We start from the raw sequence: 19,084 nt of genomic DNA, 5'->3' as shown, positions 1-19,084 counted from the left end.
TCATAATAAAGAAGTTGACATCCATAAATTATTCTCCTTATTTATCATTTAACTTAAGCATTTATCCATGACATAAGCTTATGACATAAAAACATGTATGTCATACCCCAATGACATAAGTATGCAAATTAGATATGCAAATTAGATAACCGGAAGTGGGACTTTTTTCGCCGATTCACGTGAGTAGGTGTTTACAAACAACATGGATACCTTTGATGTTGGAGACATTATTTCAATTATTCTGCAAAATTATTCTGTTTAAGTATTTTGTTTAAAATAATCCGAGGAACTTTTTTTCTCAGCGAAGGAATATGTCATAAAGGAGTTAAGAGGTAGTTTATTTTGGTTTACACGGCTATGGAAAACATGTATCACTACGCACGATCTATACGTAAGATTTCGACAAGTTGCTGATGTTAATTTTTAATGCAATTATTCCTTAATTGGGAAGCAAAAATGTGAAAATGATAAATAGAATTCATCACTCGTGTTTTTTAATATGGGAAATATCAACCTCGTCCCGTTAATCAGTATTTGCCTCGCCAAAGGCTCGGCAAATACCGATTAACTAAGACTCGGTTGATATTTCCCATATTAAAAAACACTCGTGATGAATCCTCTATGTATATCTCTTCTAATTGCCTTTCAAAGACTCAACGGGATCGGGTGATCCCAATTGCGTGGATCGATGCTCATGATATCAATCACTGGATTGTCTGGTCCAGACTCGATTATTTACAGACCGCCGTCATATTGCTGGAATATTGCTGAGTGCGGCGTTAAACAACAAACAATCTAACCAAATCAAAGACTCAAATGCGCTATGTTGTGGGAGGCCCCTATGAATGAGAGAGGATTTTGATATCTTGGACCCCTCCCTTTTAAAAATCCTGAATCTGCCCTTGTCTTCTCGGTGACCATAGAGTGAATTATGTGACCAGTGCAATTAGACGGGCATCGTGACTACCGTGGAATTCCAAACGTCAACAGATTCCATTCGGAGTAAAAAGCAAAATAGTAATGAAACTTTTTATGAACGGATCACTGAAAATCAGTGATGCTGCATCTGCCCTTGATATTCCTTTTATTAGGTATTCAATATAATATATACTCTCGAGTATGCAGTGCCTCTCACGCAAGGCGGTTAGCATTGCCATATAAGTTCCTCTAGCGTTGAATGATTCACAATTCAGTATCAAAGTCAATGAACGTTGAGTTTAAAATTGACTAAACAGTCAGTTTTTAATCACGATAAACAACTATACTATTTTAACAGGCCTCACATGCGGCGAAAACATACAGAATGTTTGATAATGCGTTTCTACTATTGTTTTATAGAATGTAGTTTTTTCTCTCCTCAGAATGGCCGGAGGAGGAAGATGACCTGGGCGAACGTCCGACTGACCGACACGCTGACCAGTCCCAGAAACAGTCCCAAGTGGCGGCTACACTCAAATGGTCAGTTGTTGCTTCCTTGGACAGTTCCTGATAACTCTTTGTGTCATGTAATGATAGTGTTATCAATGCGATAACTAATCCGATCACGATCCGATAAATATGCAAATGAGGTTACCTAGTAGGGACTATTTTTAGAAGCTCCATCCATCGCTATGATGCCTGCCTGCTACAATATAACATTATCTAACGTTTCAAATAAGTTTAAATATGGGTTTTACGATTTTTGGATGTTGCTGTGAACAAACATTGCGTAAATGTGTGAGTAGGTATGGCTTAACGCTTTAGTAATTGTCCAGCAATATGATCGGGGGAACCAGAAACGGGTTTCAAACATTATACGAATGTGAGGATTGAACCCGATCCTCAGGCGATCGCTTTAACCACTACCCCACCGCCCGACCATGGCAATTGGCGAGGTTCTTTTCAACGTATATGACTCTTGCAAGTTATATTACAAAGGGCCAATTGTTACGGATGTTGTTCTCAAGGCTTTTAACAAGCAATAATTTGATTTGAAATTTCAATTGATCTTAAACTACGATGCAATTTAACGCCCATAGTTTACAAGAATATGATATATTTGTGGACTAATAAGTTGAAAGGTTACTGTAAAAAGTCAATTAGATAGGGGGCCCATTATTTTTTAAAAATTGCGATTTTCGGATTGATCGAATTGATTGTGGTCCTCCTGAACAGCAGGGACGGTCGGGTAGCTTGGTGGTTAAAGCGTTCGCTCGTCACCCCGAAGACCAGGGTTCGATTCCTGACATGGGTACAATGTGTGAAGCCCATTTTTGGTGCCCGTGATATTATAGCCCGGAGTATATACCCCTGAACAGTAGGGTATATATAATTGGCTGGGTGGTGCTCGAATTTTGGATAGATCAAACGGCTAGGATATTCACGAGAAGAGAATATTCGGGAAGAACTAATGATGATGCGATATTTGATCTGAAAACTTAATTTCGGATATATCGAATAGACTGGGTTTTTTGAACGGCAATTTTCGGAGATATCAACCAGAGTGGACTGTTCGAAACGAATTTGGATATACTAAATAATTGCCCGTACAAAAAAAAAATTCGTTATAAGCGTGTTCGTTATAACCGTAGTTTACTGTATATCAAATTATTTTAGATGTGCCTGAACATCTCATTTCGGGTTAGTCAAATTAATTGTGATGTGTGTGTCGAATTGATTGTGGATTTCGTTATATTGGGAGTTAATGAAGTTATATTATTTTACTAGTGGAATCGCTTTTTTAACCAAGCAATGATTTCTAGGTTAAACCATCATCAAGGGCTGCAGCTGCATGGGTCTATACGTTCAGGGGGGCATGGCAGCGGCAGTGTTATCGACTTTTGACGCGAGTAATCTTCAAGTTTTAAACACACCAATTCATATTTCCCAAGTTTGTAAACTTGCTCCCTTTTAATCCGAGTACTGCAGAGAGATGTCTTTGGGTTGCAACAACAAGTCTCTCTCCTGATAACGTCCCCTTCATCATGTGTGACGTGTGTCCCCGGGGGTGTACACGGTGAGGTATTCTCACCCCCTCTATCTCTGTCAGCAGGCTTTCAGACAAACATGCCTGTCACAGGTGTCTTTGAGCAGGGTGCGTGTCAGGTGCACCCTTGTGGTCGCTACCCCCAGGGGTGATGTGGGTGTTTGTGTGTTTGTGTGCTTGTGTGTATGTTTGTGTGTTTGTGTTTGTGAGTGTGTGTGTGTTTGTGTGTTTGTGTGTTTGTGAGTGAGTGAGTTAGTATGGTAGCAATATTCCAGCAATATCACGACGTGGGGTACCAGTAATGGGCACAACAGATTTTACCCATGAGGGGAATCGAACCCAGGTGTTCGGCGTGGCGAGCGAAAACCACTAGGATACCCCAGCGCCGTGTGTGTGTGTGTGTGTGTGTGTGTGTGTGTGTGTGTGTCTGTGTGTGTGTGTGTGTGTGTCTGTGTCTGTGTCTGTGTCTGTGTCTGTGTGTCTGTGTCTGTGTGTCTATGTACATATAGGACTAAGAATGTAACTCATCTCCGTGAGTGAGTGAGTGAGTATACGCCTCTTTTAGCAATAGTCCAGTAATATCACAGCGAAATAGTCTTCACATGCTTTAACCATGCGATGAATTGTAACCGACCCCAGTGGCGAGCGTACGATGTAACAACTAGGCCCCCCTAACGCACCCTGTACAACGCATGCTAACAATGTACACTGCTGTTCCCCATGAACACAATTCTCCTCTTATTAACATCATTCCCGTGTATTTTGAATTAACGCATGCTTGTTCATGCAAGTACAGATATTTCTTTATTATTGTGTACAGATTAAAATATAAAATGCAGCAAAGAGGGTTTGGGTGATCCTGGCACAGTCAGGCTAGTTTGGCTCATCATCAGCTCAGGGCCCTTGCCCCCTCTACACGCAGCCCAGACAGTGAATGGAACTTCTCCCAGGAATCGCGGCCTAGTCAAACCCACCCAGAACTTTTCGTAATTAGTAGTATTTGTATTAGTAGTAGTAGTAGTAGTAGTAGTAGTAGTTGTAGTAGTAGTAGTAGTAGTAGTAATAGTAATAGTAATAGTAGTAGTAGTAGTAGTAGTAGTAGTAGTAGTAGTAGTAGTAGTAGTAGAAGTAGTAGTAGTAGTAGTAGTAGTAGTAGTAGGATCTATTGTCTGACATGTTCTTAGTGTGAGGGTTTCAATACCCTGATTTTCTTGCTTCGTCTCAGAGCCCTTGTCCCCCCCCCCCCCCCCCTTACACGCAGCCCAGACAGCGAATGGAAATGATGATTATTATTATTCCTTGCTGTACCTACAACTCAGCTACGTAAACATTCACTTTTGAAAACCTTAAATCAGAGCTCCGGACCAGCTGCATCGTTAAATACCTGCGTAAAGTAGGCACAATAAATCCCCAGCTAGTTGCTCGAGAATGTTTTTAATAAATCCAATATTATAACAACACTGCGTAATGACCCAAGTCAAAAGAATAAACGCAGCAAAGCGCTACGTCTCACCTGTTGTCAATTAAACTTGTATATCGGTGTTGTGAGTACATGAGACAGACCGCCTCCGTGGTCTAGAGGTAGAGCGTACGCCCGGAGAGCGGAAGGTCCGGGGTTCGATCCCCGGCCGCGTCATACCAAAAGACGTTAAAAGATGGTACTTGTTGTTCCCCTCTCTGGCGCTCGGCTAAAACAAGGACTGGTCGGCTCGGAGTCAGTATACTGTGTCTGAGTGGGGTATTCATGTTAAACTGCGGCATGGTATCTCAGTGGGCTAGCACTATAAATCGGCATCAGTCCGGACTAGTACAAGCAGCCACACAAACACACACACGTGCATGCATGTCGCTATATAAGTGCAATAATCTTGGACGCGACGTTAAACCCCATTCCACCACCACCACCACATGAGACACGTTACACGCTGGGGCTGCACACACATTAAAAATAACCTTAAACAGCATTTTAAGCAGCAATTAAACAAAATGTCTACTCACTGGTTTAAAAATACACAATAGCCCGGAGCCACTGGAGCACACACACATTGAATTCACAACGAAAACTAAAGTAACAATAGCCAATGTTAATGATATTTTGTGAGTAAATACTCAAAGGCTTAGATTGTCTGGAGCCTTGAATACACAGCCACACTAAATATGTCGAATATAGCCACAAAACGATTCCAATAATCATAGCGTACATTGTAATCATACATTTGAACATGTATCTTTTTATCAACAGATAATAAATACAAAAAGTAACCTATAAAAGTCATACGGTTATTTAAATTATCACTATATCTATCCAATGTTACATATACTTTCCACTGTGCATTGTATATTCATATATTTGGTATTGACATCATAAAACCAAACGTGTTAATTTCCTAGATGTCAATACCAATACAATTTTATACTAAAGTGAGTAAGTGAGTATGGTTTTACGCCGCTTTTAGCAATATTCCAACAATATCACGGCGGGGGACACCACAAACGGGCTTCACACATTGTACCCATGTCGGGAATCAAACGCGGGTTTTCGGCGTGACGAGCGAACGCTCTAACTACTAGGCTACCCTACACTCCGTACTAAGGAGAGAATCTCGGAAATGGATCCCTTTCATAAAATTCTTCTTTTTTTTACATTAAATATGTTGGATTGAAACTAAATATGACAATATAAAGACAATCTGGTATTCGACCAATCATTTCGTCATATCATCGTGACTGTATTTAGAATGTATTTTGATAATAAAACATGTATTTACAATGCGCCAAATTCTAATCACCGAGTGAATGCTGATGACGCTAATTTTTTCCTTTGTAAACTTTTGGAGCAGCCTTCCTAAATTACCAAAAAGTGACACGGAGAATTATATCTTAAACGGATTGTCCCGGATATTTAAATGAAAAGCTGCTGTTGAACAACTGAGATCAATTTTAATTTTAATATGCGCGCCTAGTCAAAACTCTTTGATTAAGCATTAAAGCCACATCTGCATATTTCAGCCAATGTAATAATGTTGCCAAGATAATTTATCCATACACACGTATATATATTAAGATCATCAGGAACATATATTTCAATTAAACTCAAATTGTTATCAGAAATTGCCTAAAGGAAGATGTACTTTCTTCTACTCTTAGTTAAAATTCGCCGTCCTATATGTATTTTGATATTTTGTATCAATTAAAGGGGATATCAACTTTAAGTTTTATAGACCTGATGCATCAATTGAAAAAAATGTGTTTATATAATTTGATACTTTTTAGATAAACATTTAAGCAGAATTAAAGAACAAACTTCACATTTTGTTCATAAAACAACATACAGAGTGTCGTGATTCTGGGGCCGGTCCATCAAAGACATCTTCATCCTAGGACGATGTTAACTCCATAAGTAACCATAGAATTACAAGAATTCGTAACCATTTTAAGAATGATCGCAAAAAATTGTGTCTTTTTTTGCACACAGTGATAATAACCCTTGAATAGCGTGATATGATAATTACACCACACAAGTGTATTACAAACAACTGCAAACCTTAGGAGTTTTTATATTTGCATATATGTCACTGAAAACTGGGAAAATTTAAAAACAAACTGATATTCACGAATCCTCACTCATCAATTCAACTTGGAATCTTTGTAATAATTATATCTTAAATGCTTTGTCGCAGATATTCAAACAAAAAGCTGTTGTTGAATAAATGAAAATAATTTTAATTTTAATATGCGCGCCTAGTCAAAACTCTTAGATTAAGCATTAAACTCGCATCTGCATATTAAAGCCAATGTAATAGTGCTGTCAGGATCATTTATTCATTTGCACGTATGTCTATTAAGATTTTCAGGAACATATATCTTAATAAAACAAAATTTGTTAAAGGACGATGTACACTGTCGGGCCAAACAACAGGAATGGTGGTTCGATGTTGTGTTTGATAGGAGTACCACAGCTGTGATTTTGGACCTTAAGTCTGCTGTGTTTCCGCGGCAACTGTTTTCAGCCTAGTAACGTTTTGAAAACGTTTGAAATGTTTTGGTCAAATACAGTTTTCAAGTTAACACTTTCTTTTTGCTCAGCAGTTTATAATGAAATTAGCATCGATTACAAATCTCGAAAGACAATTTCCCCGTGGATTCTGAAAGTTATTATTTTGATAAATTAACTCCCAATCATACATCTGACAGCTGATTGACACATGTACATTGCAAAACAAACAGCTATCAGATTCTAGCCTACATAGGAAGTAACGTGAATCGATATAATCTTCTTGAATATTTATGTTCAGTTCAAAATCAGATACAGCTTAATTTTATGAAATAAAGTATTATTTAATTCATGTATCTAAAACAGCAAATATAAGAGACCGACAATTTTGCTGGATGATTTTGCTCACTGATTTAATTTGAAAAAAATCCGAAAACATAAAGCCTATTTTGGATATTTCATGACATTTCTGGAATACTGCGTGAAATCATATTCATCCACTCGCGTATATAAATACACACAAATTGGCCTTCTCTGTTGCTACAATAGATAGGTTTGTATGGGTTTAGTTCAATATGTTTCTATCAAATTATGTGGAAAATATGTAAATGAGGCATGATAACCATGATGCACAAAAAAAACATTCATTTGTTAAATAAAAAGTATAGGAACAAAGCGTGGCGTATAATAGGTATCAATAATTATTCTACATTTTGAACAATTGAAAAGATACATATAATACAATTGGCATATATATATAGAGGTAATACGGCTTTTGATACTGCTAGAGTGTAGCACATTGTGTGCACACATACAAGGGTATCGCCTATCTCCAGATGTGCACACACCTAGTTTATGTTCGCGATTTCGATTTTCCTGTTCATCCAATGTTATCGGCCATCGCGGCGTGTTCTATGTTTGCGCTCAACTGTAAGACGGATATTTTAGTCCCCAGAACCGGCAGGATAGCTCTACACCGAGGGAGAATTAAACCACTTTGTGTTCCTTGCTGTTCAACTGGCCAACAAGGTTTTCCAATCAGTCCACTGTCCAGATCGATTGACAATAATGCTCAGAACTGTTCCACAAAGTGATCTTAACCCTAACCCGAACCCTAGTTATCATGGTCGAAGCGCATTTGAGCAGTTATAAATTGGAAATAACTATGAAAATTAATAATATAAAATAATCACCTCTACGACCACCTTAACTTGCACATACTTTAACATAGATTTGCTAGCGTCACTAAAGTCGCTTTGTGCAACGGTTCAGCGAGTTCATTATTGATTGTGCAAACTGAGCGAGTGGGTGTGGTTTTACGCCGCTTTTAGCAATATTCCAGCAATATCGAGATGATGGATACGAGAATTGCACTTTACACATTCACCCTGTGGGGAATCGAAACTGAACCTTCGGTTAGACACGCGGACGCTGTAGCCACAGGGCTACCCCACCGCCTTTTGTGCAAACTAATGTTGACGTTTCCTTGATGTGATTTGATTAGATGTTGTACATCCTTGGATGACATCTTGAAGCTGAAGCAGGAATGAAAACAGTGTTGACTTTCGATGTGACGGTCCAGGTAGTAGTAGTAGTAGTAGTAGTAGTAGTAGTAGTAGTAGTAGTAGTAGTAGTAGTAGTAGTAGCAGTAGTAGTAGTAACTGTCCAACACATTGTGAGTGGATGCCCAGCTTTGGCAGCGACACAGTACCTTAAGCGATATGATGGGATGGCTCGATCATTTTATTACCGTCTTCGCCATGCTTGTGGTTTTCTTTGGAATAGGCCCGTATACAGCCTCAGACATATCCAGGCCAACAAACCTGATCTTGTCCTTTTTGATAAATCCAATGAAATCATTTATATTATTGATGATGATGAGCCTGACCATCCTGACTGTGGCAGGATCACCCAAACCCTCTTTGCTGCATTTTTTTATTTTAATCTGTAAATAATAATGATAATAAATACAAACTTCTTTGGAATAGGTCCGTATACAGCCTCAGACGTATCCAGGCCAACAAACCTGTTCTTGTCCTTTTTTATATATCCAATGAGATCATTTATATTATTGAATTTTTGTCCCTTTTGACACTAATGTGATTGACAAGATTCAGGAAAAACATGGCAAATATGCGGACCTCGCTTTCGAAATGTTACGCTTGCATTCCAAGTACCAAGTTGTCCGACTCCCAATTGTTCTCGGTGCCTTAGGTTTGGTACCTCCCAATCTTTTGACTGACATTGGGAGAGTACCCGGGTTTGCTACCAGGAATACAGCCCTTCTGACAATCCGGGTAATGCAGAAGGCTGCAGTGTTGGGGAGTCTTCACATTCTCCGAAAAGTTCTGGGTGGGTTTGACTAGGCAGCGCTTCCTGGGAGAAGTTCCATTCGCTGTCTGGGCTGCGTGTAGAGGGGGAAAGGGCCCTGAGCTGATGATGAGCCTAACCAGCCAGACTGTGCCAGGATCACCCAAACCCTCTTTGCTGCATTTATTATTTTGATCTGTACACAATGATAAAGACATATCTGTACTTGCATGTACAAGCATGCGTAAATTCAAAATACACGGGAATGATGTTAATAAGAGGAGAATTGTGTTCATGGGGAACAACGTGTACATTGTTTGCGGGCGTTGTACGGTCTGAAGCTCTTATTTAAGGTTTTCTAAAGTGAATGTTCGCGCAGTTGAGTTGTATCTACAGCAAGGAATAATGATTATCAAAATTTCCATTCGCTTGCCGCAAGGGCCCTGAGCTGACGAACTGTTGAACTGTGCCAGGATCACACAAACCCTCTTTGCTGCATTTGTTTATTTTAATCTATAAATAATAATGGGTGCCGAACCTGACCACTGATGAACAGTCCTTTACCGGTATACATTTAAATTGATCACAGTATACATTTAAGTCATATTAAGATCCTTTAAGTGGTCTAAGTCTCCAGTTTACGTGGTTTTCAATGCTGTTTTTTTTGGTACACCCAGGCCTGTCGGAGAACTACGAGCGCGCAGAGGGCGTGTGTTTGCCTCGCTGTGTGCTGTACACCCACTACCTCGACTTCTGCAAGAAGATGAAGTTTACCCCCAGCAGGTGCTGCAACATTCGGGAGGTAAGGTGTCCTTTTACACATAGCATGGGCGGATACAGAGTGTGTGTGTGTGTTTGTGTGTGTGTGTGTGTGGGGGGGGGGGGGGGGGGGGATCTTTATTTCTGTATAAATTACCACCAAAGACAATAAATAGATCTTAATTGTGCATCCCCATTTTAAAAAGCTGTATCTGCCCATGCATAGATATACTCCATTTTAATCGAGCAATTATAAGCGTCGTCAATTGTTGGCGAATTTCACATTCCAGAATTAATGATGAACAGAAAATGATATATTCCAAATTCACTGAATTAAATATTCCTTTGATTCGCGATGGTCATATTATAATCCCTTTATGAAAATGATGCTGTATTTCTATTGATAATGTGTTTCCTGTCTTCCAAAATCAATGTGTTTTCATGTGCAGAGTTTCTGTCGTTATGATACCCCTGCGACACAACCGTGTTGTTTAATACATGGCTTATGTCTTTATCAAAGTATAGTGTATTGTCTTTCGCTTTTCAGATTATACGTCAAAAGTTTCCGAAACTCACAACCCGAAGACTTGGTACACGTGGGCAATCAAAGTAAGTTTATTGCTAATGGGTGTACACTGTTGCAAGGTTATTGGTATTCAACGAACCGCTCTTTTTCTCTTCTAAATAAAATCAACAACAAAATTCGATAATCTTAAGATATCTCTGTTAAAAGCATAGTCTCTTGTACGAATCCGACCATATATGAATCACTATCAAATAGTGATGATACCAGGTGTTCGCTAAAAAAGGTGAACGCATCCTGTCCCAGTGGAGGCACCCGTCACAAACACATGCAAAGGCTCCTCAAGTTTTCGCCTTGAACACACACGGTACATATGCTACAAGTCGAAATAGGGATGAATGAATTACATATAGTTAAACATATTGTTGACTAAAGAATAAATAAAATTCGGTTAGGTTATTCCTGTAACAACAAAAAACGCATCGCTTTCCCTTTTATAAATAATATTGATCTTCCACGACGTCCAAAAAGCACGTTTATCATATCAACTATTAACCCCCTATTACACTAAGTGTGTGAGTATAGTTTTTACTCCGCGTTTAGCAATACTCCATCATGTCAAGGCGGGGACATCAGAAATAGCTTCGCACATTCTACCCATGTTGGAAATCGAACCCAGGACGACGCACATGTTTTTAACACAAGGCTACCCCACAACCCCCTATACCGCAATAAGCACGAAATATAGTTACAAGAAGATATCGTTGTGACACACATTCATCAGTCATGGTAAAATAATACGGCTCCCCGGGAGCCTAATTTCCCTCATGTCTGATCGTCCTCAACCATGCCTTCCTCCAGGTATCGAATGTTAAAATGAAAGACCCGGCACCCGGTAAGAAGAATTTTGCACCACTAGATACAACAATTACAAGCAATCATACCCTAAACTTGGTATCTCTGACCAGTTGTATGTTATAAGTCAACACCCGGCCGTGCAGTCTGAAGGAGAAATAACATCTCGCCTTTCATGGCAGACAAGCCAGGGAGCTCTTTTACCTCCATGCTTCTTCGCACACGGGGTAATGTTCAGTTAGGAAGGAATGACATGGCTTTGGGGAAGAGAGAAGGGGTAGGAGACGGAATGTTTGTTATAATTGCCATTTGTTTACTTTAGTATTACTATACACGTGTGTCACGTTATGGCTGAAGTTGGTTAATTGATTAACTGTAATTCAGTACTGGACGTGATGGGTTTTCCTGGATCCAGCTAGTTTCGAGACCAGAGAATTTTATGAAGTCTTATAAGCTAGAATGTCTGGATGCTGGATGCTGATGGATATTTTAAACTCTGTAATGAATATTGTTATTGAATAAACTCTTCTTTTTTTCATTTTTCTTCTTCTCTCTGGTGTGCCCCGCCGTGATATTGCTGCAATAGTGCTAAAAGCAGCGTAAAACCACATTCACTCACTCTTCTTCTATAATGTTTGAGGATCCAAGGCGTGAACATGAGGGTACCAGACCGGTGGTATAGAGCACACTCCAATACTCCTATTGATTTCCAAGAAAAGTGGTGCCATATCATTGGTTAGGATCAGAAGCTTTATCCTGTAATAGATGGGATTTCAATGTTAACTTAAAGAAACTCAACCAATGACACCCTGAACGTATACAGAAAAGAAATACGCGTGTCATGGCTAGCGTCCCCAGCTCCCCCCCCCCCCACCCCCCCCCCCCCACCCCCCACCCCCCCCCCCCCCACCCCCACCCCCCCCCCCCCCCACCACCCCACCCCCCCCGCCCCCCCCCCCACCCCGCCCCCGCCCCCGCCCCCGCCCCCGCCCCCATCCCAATGAGGTAAACACATACAACATCCCCACCTCCCTCCCCAATGACCTTGAAACACAATCCTTGTTCTCCCCCTCACATTGGTTCTGGGGCCCGTGATGACAGTTCTGGCAAATTCATTACATGATTGGTGTGATGGTAATTTGTCTGCACTATTTTATCTAATGTTTGTTTCTCGTCATGATATGGCTGAAATATTGCCGATGTGACGTTAAACTTTTACCCACTCACTCACTCACTAATGTTGTTTGTTTGTTTTTGCCGCAGATATCATTATTACGGTATCGGAATCAAGGAGACATCAATATACTACCATTCTGTGTATTCTGGAAAAGGACTTACGAGGTAAATATACATACGAATACATGCCTACATTAAGATATTATAGTTTATACGTCTTGTCAACAACCTATCACGTCTGCATATCATGCAACATGTATTGACTGAGTTTATTGTTTTTGGCTTTGATATTTTTTAATTCACAATTTTATTTCTGTATCCATTGTCACAAATACAACTTTGAATTCAGCCAAATTTCAGTTAATTTTAGATAGAATACGTGTGCCATAAATGGAAAGACTAACTGCAGAGAAACAAATTAAGATATTAGATAAAAGCTATGAATGTCTAATTTTAAAAGATAAAGCAACATCTACACCATTCGTACAGACCTTCACTGAATCAGGGCTCTACTTAATAACCATTGATAACACTAAAATAATTAATTCAACCTTATATAGATTCACATTATAAAGAATGTCTTTACATCCGAAAATGTAGTTATCAAACCTTGTTCATGTTTTATCATGGTATGTGTATCTAGTGTGTAGTGGTCTTCTATTTGACTACAAAAACCATTTTTTTCTGTCAACATTGTATATATTTGTAACCGAAAACAGTTTAAGAATTTGTCTACATATATATAATACAAAAACAAAAATAATGACTGTCTGTATTGATACTGTATGTGCTGTTAACTTGATTTGGTCTATTATCTTATGAACTGGAAATGAAATAATTTTATATAAAATTTAAAGAAATCAAATATATCATGATGCAACTTTCTCACAGCTGAATTTGGTTCATTTCAAAGTTTTGAATGATTTTTTTGTGTTCACAACATTTTATTAACCAAAAGTATGTACAAAGAAAATCGCTTTGAGGTTTTTTAACACTGTAGACCTAATCCTTCCAAAACGTTCATTGATGTACATAAATAATAAAAGTATGTGCCAGGATCACCAAACCCTTTTTGCTGCATTTTTTACTTTAATCCGTACATTATTATTATTATTATTATTATTATTATTATTATTATTATTATTATTATTTTCTGTTTTTCCCAAACATAGTCAATCCAATATTATACAAGAGGCGCTTAGTTTTAGACACCCAATTAGATTTGCCATTAGAAGCTTAAAGATACAACATATTATAACTTTTCTTCGGGTCATGGGAATCAACCATATTTAAAATCTTACACCGTTCATTCAAATTATTTTATTCTTGAGGCGAATTTCAAGTAAATTATCATTATTAGTTGTTTTATTATTATTATTATTATTATTATTATTATCATTATTATTATTATTATCATTATTATTATTATTATTATAACGCCCCTCGCCTCACATTTTTTGTTAAATTTGCATGAAGATTTCATAACTATTGTTGTGTTAAAAGTACCATGTCACGTCTTTTTTAACATGGATCAAGCCAAATCCTCCTTTTTATAAAGTCACCTAATTTGGATTCTACGTACTTGTGATAAATAAAAGAAAGCTATGCTGAATTCCTACCCTGTCGCCGACGAAGCAATGTGAAAGTGAATCTCAAGTTCCTTTGTTATCGACGAACCTTTCGAATAACAATTCTCACGATTAAGTTAAGATAGTTTACACATTCATATAGATAACCTCAATTATATTTCATATACGAGCTATGAACACCCACGCCCATTATTCCATCAAGAAATCCCAGATTATAATTTCAATTTTCTTTCTTTCGCAGATTCTCGGGGATCAAGATTAAGACAGAGGTAGGCACAGGGGACCTTTTTAAAAGCCCTTATCGGTTACATCTAATGCATGGAATTAAGACCGAAATCCGGGAGATAAAACTTGTCCTTCATTCCTGCGTGTCTGTATTAGGCTCGGCCCAAGTGACACATGCGTCGATAGTTGTAATAAATGAGGACCAAGAACATCTCCTTGTGGGACGCGCAGAGCACGTCAAACATTACCGGGGCTGGCATAGTTTGGCCTCCCGAGAAACAATTGATTGTGGGTGTTGGTTTTACGCTGGATCTCACGACCCACTTAGACCCACCGTAGCATGGGTCCGCGGGTTGGTAGTTCTGATAAAGGCTCTCTGCGACACGACTGTTTTAATATTTGTATAGGATAATGAGGCTTTTTGTTTCAGACGTTCGGTTGGAAAAGTTGTTGTGATAATTAATGTGTTTACGAAGGATTTACTTGATAGTACTTAATATGTCTTATGTCGAGACATTGCGGATGTTAATTGCTGCAATGAAATATGGATGGCTAGACTTTATATTAGGGACCACCGACCGTTTAATATATATTTTTTTTGTGTGTGTGTGTGTGGGGGGGGGGGGGGGGGGGTAGGGGAGTGGAGGAGGGGGCTTTTCTCTGAACGGTTGGACCAATAATAATGATAGGGCCCCACAAAACAATATCTTTCACAACATCCAGCAGAGGTGGGATCAGTCTTTTCAAGCATTTTCGGGAACAGGTTGCATTTTTTTTAATTCGCAGGCACGACCCCTCCTATCCAAAATACCAAATGGCCAACTCCAGGTAAACGTTAAAACTATCATTCTCAGCTTGGGTTGTATACTCCCCAGGGAGATGAGAATGAAAATCGAGTGCTCGCCGATCCATTGACTGGGGTAATAACGTATCTCTATCACGGTCTCAGCACATTTGAGCAATTATAAAATGAAAAATAAGCGATACAAATTCACAATGGAATTTTCTTTTATTTAATTATTAGTTGGGAAAGAACTACATGAATATTTGATATATATATTTCTTTCGCAATGTTAATGTGTTCTTTTTTCAAAGATGACATTATTTGTATGTTTTACTAGTAACAGTTTGATAACAGTGTATCAGTTTTATAACCGGATAAAGGCAGGATGTAAAAATATTCAGACAAATATATCTATACTTTTACACTTAAAAGCATACGTTTTCGCCTAGTGTGCAAATCATTCGTTATCGATGACGAAAGGGGGAAAAAATCTAATATAGAAAACTATTTCCTTGAACAAGTTACAAAGTAGATGAAACAGAGAACCGACCCCATACATATTACTGGTGCCCTCTACTTTCGTCTGCCCGACCCCCCATCCTCGTGAAGGGCCGGTGCTGGGGTAAGGATGGTTGCCAGGTTACCAAACAGCGATATTAGCATGTGCGTTCCTTCTTTCAGGGTAACCGCGACCTCGCTCCGCCATTTTGTTTACCTTTAGTATTGTCTACGGTCACGCACAGCCTGGAGATATCCGTTGGGAAAATATTCTCTGCCCCGACCGTGAAATCTCTATTGTGGTATTAGCCGTTTAGGAAACAAATGTGTGAGGACGTTTAGCGGCTATCAGAAAACAAACGCGAGTTTATCTATAAGGGATGACTTGGAAATAAACACAGATTAAGCAAGCGACAATTATTGAAAATGTGATGAGTTGTTTGATCGTCGTTGTGTACACATCTTGTCTATCATCTACAGTTAAAAAATATGTATGTTTCTCATGACTTGTTCAAAACTCGCTTGGTCGGGAGTTGGTATTGTAGATTCCTATACCACGTGACCATATTGGCCACGCCTCCTAGGTCTCGCGATTCAAAAAGTCGGATTCCGGTGCAAAACTGAATTTGAGTTAAATAAGTCGCCTTTTAGCAATGCTCAGAAACAAATCAAAATGTAAGGGCCATGTATTATAATTGTTATTATTTTTTTGATAATAATAATAATAATAATAATAATAATAATAATAATTATTATTATTATTTTATTATTATTATTATTATAATTATTATTAGTTCAAACTGTAATAACAACACAAACAAGATTGTTTGCGTATACAAATGGTAATATGACGCACATGATTTATGCTTCCTTGAACCGATGTCCCACCATCTCACACACGGTTTTATGGTGTTGACCAATGAATTTTAAACATGAATTTCTTTCTTTTTATTGTTATTCCAATTTTGTATTATAACACAATGCAATTCCTTTTGTATGCAAAAGTATTGTTGCCCTCGTGTTACTGATGTTCGTTGTTTATCGATTACTTTTCGTCACAAGGGCGGATCCAGCATTTTTAACGGGGAGGGGTCCCAAATATCAAAATCCTCTCAGTATGTGTGTGTTTGAGGTGTGTGGGGTTTGGGTTTTGGGGGGAGGGGGGAGGAGGTTGACCTGTGCGTTATTATATTTTGTACAACGTCAAAGTGAATAGGTATATTTACTATGCCAATGCTAAGTCAGAAGTATTGCAGTCCTGGTAATCAATACAGTACAGATAACATTCACATCGCAGTTGGCGAAGGAATACGCCAATAACAGATATGGTGGTAATAGTGGAATACTTCGCATCACTATGATATCCCGTAGTCAACATACACCACATACACCACATACACACAGTGAATTGTCTTCAACAGTAGGGGTGGTCGGGTAGCCTAGTGGTTAAAGCGTTTGCTCGTCACGCCGAAGACCCGGGTTCGATTCCCGACATGGGTACAAAGTGTTAAGGCCATTTCTGGTGTCCCCCGCCGTGATATTGCTGGAATATTGCTAAAAGCGGCGTAAAACCTCACTCACTCACTCACAATATTTCATTTATATTACGATTGGCTTAGTGTCGCGGACAACCCACAGCGACACCGGTTGTACGGGTATGGTGCTGACAAACCAAGGATCATAATCTGATCTAATCTGGGATTCGAACCCACGATCAAAGGATCCTGGCGTGGCCACGGGACGTAACTGCACATTTTATTGCGACACCTTAGACGACTCGTCTCTACGTGCCTTCTAAATGTCTACAAAGGTCAATGCAAATACCTTTATGGAATGATTAAGTGATTTAAGATCTAGTGCTTTGTTCCCACTATGCACTGAAGCAGATGTCACATATGGCGTCATCTTAGGCTAGCGACTATGCCGTTTTTCACAAAGGTTGTTTGTTGTTTAACGCCGCACTCAGCAATATTCCAGCTATATGACGACAAATTGTGAATAATCAAGGTGAGGTGAAATGGGGTCTAACGTCGCGTCCAACATTATTGCACTTATATAGCGACATGCATGTACGTGTGTGTGTTCGTGTGGCTGCTTGTACCAGTCCGGACTGATGCCTATTTATAGTGCTAGCTCACTGAGATACCATACCGCAGTTTAACATGAATATCCCACTCAGACACAGTATACTGACTCCGAGCCCAAGTGCTTTGTTTTAGCCCCTTAATGCCGAGCGCCAGACAGGGTAACAACAAGTACCATCTTCTAACGTCTTTTGGTATGACGCGGCCGGGGATCAAACCCCGGACCTTCCGCTCTCCGGGCGGACGCTCTACCACTAGACCACGGAGGCGGTCGTAAATAATCGAGACTGGACCAGACAATCCAGTGATTGACATCATTAGCATCGATCGTACAATTGGGATACATGCATCAACCAAGTCAGCGAGCCTAACCACCCGATGCCGTTAGTCGCCTGTTACGGCAAGCATGGTTACTGAAGACCTATTCTCTACTCGGGTCTTCACGGGTCATGTAATTCAAAAGCACCTTAAGCACGTGAATTGATAAATTATTGTTAATTACAACATATTTTATTCAAACCGACTGAGTTGCTATCCTACGATGAGGAGTGTGCTTCAATCCTCTAAGTAGTCACAAATCGAAACAATAAAAATACATAGAAACACATCCTCTAACAATGTATGTATATACTTATCATATTCCATTGTAGGGCTCAAACCGGAAGTACTCTCTCAGTTCCAAGACAGGAACACTACTTCCCGAGTTCCCGGACGCCAATAACCTCATACTCCCGGAGGATATCGACAGAGAGAAGGTGAGCCGTGTTTGTTTGCACCATTGAGCATCATAAACATGGGGGTATTGTCCTGCTCCATTGAATACCCTGAAACCACCACGCTCATCCAGTCGAATTAACTGATTACCTGATAACGTTAAATGGTGTTCGAATAGCCAATTCTCTTTAAATAAAGGAGACCAGTAAAACCGCCGCATCTGTTTCATATTTAGATCTATACATAAAGATTCAGAGTGACAAAACAAATCTCCACAAGGCTGTATGCCAAGAGGGCTAACTTCAACTTTCCAATAGTCAACTTTTCATTTATGTCGAGCAATATTCCTGCAGTTCTTGTCTTTGGTGTTACCATTTCGCAACGTTTGAGGTACAATCGAATAATTCTACGAATATTTCGAGGAGCGTCCTCCGACTAATGCTCAAAAGTTGTTTGATCAAGGTTACAACCTTTGAGGCCTCAGTAAAGATTTTTAAAAAAGTTGGTAGATATGTGGAGGACATTTTCAAATTAGACGCATAAGTGACCAAAAAGATGCCCGATGCAATTCCATAGTTTGACTTGAATCACATGCTCCCGTGTGTGCT

General features: G+C 39.3%; 1 protein-coding gene across 1 annotated transcript in view; it reads left to right on the top strand.

Annotated features, from left to right (window-relative positions):
* LOC124143948 (DNA-binding protein RFX6-like) overlaps positions 1–19,084 on the top strand; it is a 52,117-nt gene that overhangs the window by 16,322 nt on the left and 16,711 nt on the right. The window contains exons 2-7 of the mRNA XM_048386672.1: positions 1,362–1,459; positions 9,949–10,071; positions 10,576–10,637; positions 12,670–12,747; positions 14,413–14,440; positions 18,413–18,517. Of these exons, the coding sequence (XP_048242629.1) occupies positions 1,362–1,459; positions 9,949–10,071; positions 10,576–10,637; positions 12,670–12,747; positions 14,413–14,440; positions 18,413–18,517 (494 nt within the window). The remainder of the gene's footprint in view (positions 1–1,361; positions 1,460–9,948; positions 10,072–10,575; positions 10,638–12,669; positions 12,748–14,412; positions 14,441–18,412; positions 18,518–19,084) is intronic.

The sequence above is a fragment of the Haliotis rufescens genome, unplaced genomic scaffold, assembly GCF_023055435.1.
Source record: "Haliotis rufescens isolate VD_foot unplaced genomic scaffold, xgHalRufe1.0.p SCAF_6, whole genome shotgun sequence".
In the NCBI taxonomy this organism is placed as follows: Eukaryota; Metazoa; Mollusca; class Gastropoda; order Lepetellida; family Haliotidae; genus Haliotis; species Haliotis rufescens.
This window is presented reverse-complemented; position numbering and strand designations above follow the sequence as displayed.